Source organism: Pyxicephalus adspersus, chromosome 6 (genome assembly GCF_032062135.1).
Source record: "Pyxicephalus adspersus chromosome 6, UCB_Pads_2.0, whole genome shotgun sequence".
Lineage (NCBI taxonomy): Eukaryota > Metazoa > Chordata > Amphibia > Anura > Pyxicephalidae > Pyxicephalus > Pyxicephalus adspersus.
The window spans coordinates 46,242,564-46,244,298 of NC_092863.1; the positions used below are offsets into that span (position 1 = coordinate 46,242,564).

At 37.6% G+C, this 1,735-nt stretch overlaps 1 protein-coding gene across 1 annotated transcript in view; it reads right to left on the reverse strand.

The window, feature by feature from the left end:
* LOC140333749 (clathrin heavy chain 1-like) overlaps positions 1 to 1,735 on the reverse strand; it is a 58,076-nt gene that overhangs the window by 10,502 nt on the left and 45,839 nt on the right. Inside the window, exons 26-28 of the mRNA XM_072415629.1 lie at positions 1,327 to 1,476; positions 1,100 to 1,231; positions 692 to 802 (exon numbers count right to left, since the gene is read on the reverse strand). Of these exons, the coding sequence (XP_072271730.1) occupies positions 692 to 802; positions 1,100 to 1,231; positions 1,327 to 1,476 (393 nt within the window). The remainder of the gene's footprint in view (positions 1 to 691; positions 803 to 1,099; positions 1,232 to 1,326; positions 1,477 to 1,735) is intronic.

Genomic DNA, 1,735 nt, shown 5'->3' on the forward strand with positions numbered 1-1,735 from the left:
GCACAAGTGCCGCACGCTGGATCTCAGGGGAAATCAAATGAATTTTTTTTTTCTTGTTTTCCCGTGCGGAAAACCTGGTGCGTCTTATAGTCCGGAGCGTCTAATGGTCCGAAAAATACGGTAATTTAACGTTGAGCTCCAGCCAGTCAGCCACACAGATTAATTTTATGGGAGCAGTTTTAACTTAAAAAAAAAAAATGTTTCTTTCCATCCAGTCCTAAGATTTACACAGCCCTAAGGCATAAGTCATAACCCTAAAACACGTAGATGAAGCTATGTTAGAATTATTGATCATAGAAGGGATTACAATGGATTACTCTTTACATTCTACCCAATAGACAAGCAGCAGGAATAAACAGTTAAAATCATCTTTGATGCTAATGCGGTGAGAAGCAGCATGTGCATAAACATGCCTGACTGGCTCTCAGTGCCTCCACTCCCCCTCCTGGTCTGAATGCTTTAATGGAGGACAGCAAGTCACTGATACTATAACAAAATAGGGCTTTTAAAAAAGCAGATTTTTTTAAAATAATAATTTAAACATTTATTAATTAGCCTACTTAACCTTCAAATGTACTCAATGGTAAAAAGCATGCTGAGAAGGTGATCTGCAGTCAATACCCAAGAGCATGGGAAGGCAGAGCAGTATCAAGTTTTATAATTGCTGTATCATTCCACTTTACTTTGTTACCTGGTAATCCTCCTCTTCTGTCAGCAGGTTGTTAAGGGCTTCATTCACAGATTTATTGTTGTGATTTTGAACTGAGCGCAAATAGGGCTTAACAAGAGGTAACTGGTTCATCTAAGGGAAGGTAAATTTCAGAGGTCAGCAAAACACAGTATTACCACAAAAAAGGCCAACAATGGCAATTATTCTCTATGCCAACAAAGTGATTACCAAGTAAAGAAAATTTACAAAACTAAGAGTGCCATAGGTGTACAAGCATATGGTTGGATAAAGCTCTAACTAGGTTGCCATGCCAAAAAACAGGATTTTCTCCACATGCTCAAATATTTGGGGGTATATGGTATAGAAAAAGATTTACAGAGGGGTGTACAGAGTATTACAAGACAAAAGAAGGGTGTGGGCATAGATTACCTTAGAAAAATAGTTGACAGTGCGTGTGTGGTCCAGACGTGGAGATAAAACCAATAGAAGGTCATTGATGAACAAAGGTTTGTACTCCAGATAGAACTGCAGGGCTTTATAATACAGCTCTACATTAGCAACCTGTAACCATTAAAAAAAAAAAAAAAAGTTATTGTATACAGATTTATTAGTTTTAGATTAGTTAGGAAAATTTTTAGTATTTTACAAAGAAATACCTTGGTAACAATATCTTTAAACTGTCCTTCTTTCCATGCAGTGGTGGGATGACTCATCATGGTGAGAATTGCATTATCATATTCTTCATATTTATCATACAAGAAGACAAGTTCACCCCATAGATGGGCCTGCTCTGCAGCACGCAAAACCTGAAAATGCACAGATTGTTACCATTGTAGTTCAGAAAGGCTGCACAAAATAAAGACGTAAGGATACACTGTTGGCTAAACCTTTAAAATATACATTTTGTTTTTTTTTCCAATAATGTTGCCTTCAATAAGTGAAATTGCAACTTTTCTGTTCATCATAATTTCTCTAAATAAAATATTGCAGGTGCACTGCTATTGCATTAAGGGTCATGGATAAGTAAACTCCTGCCATCCCCTCTACCCCCCCCCCCCCCCCCCC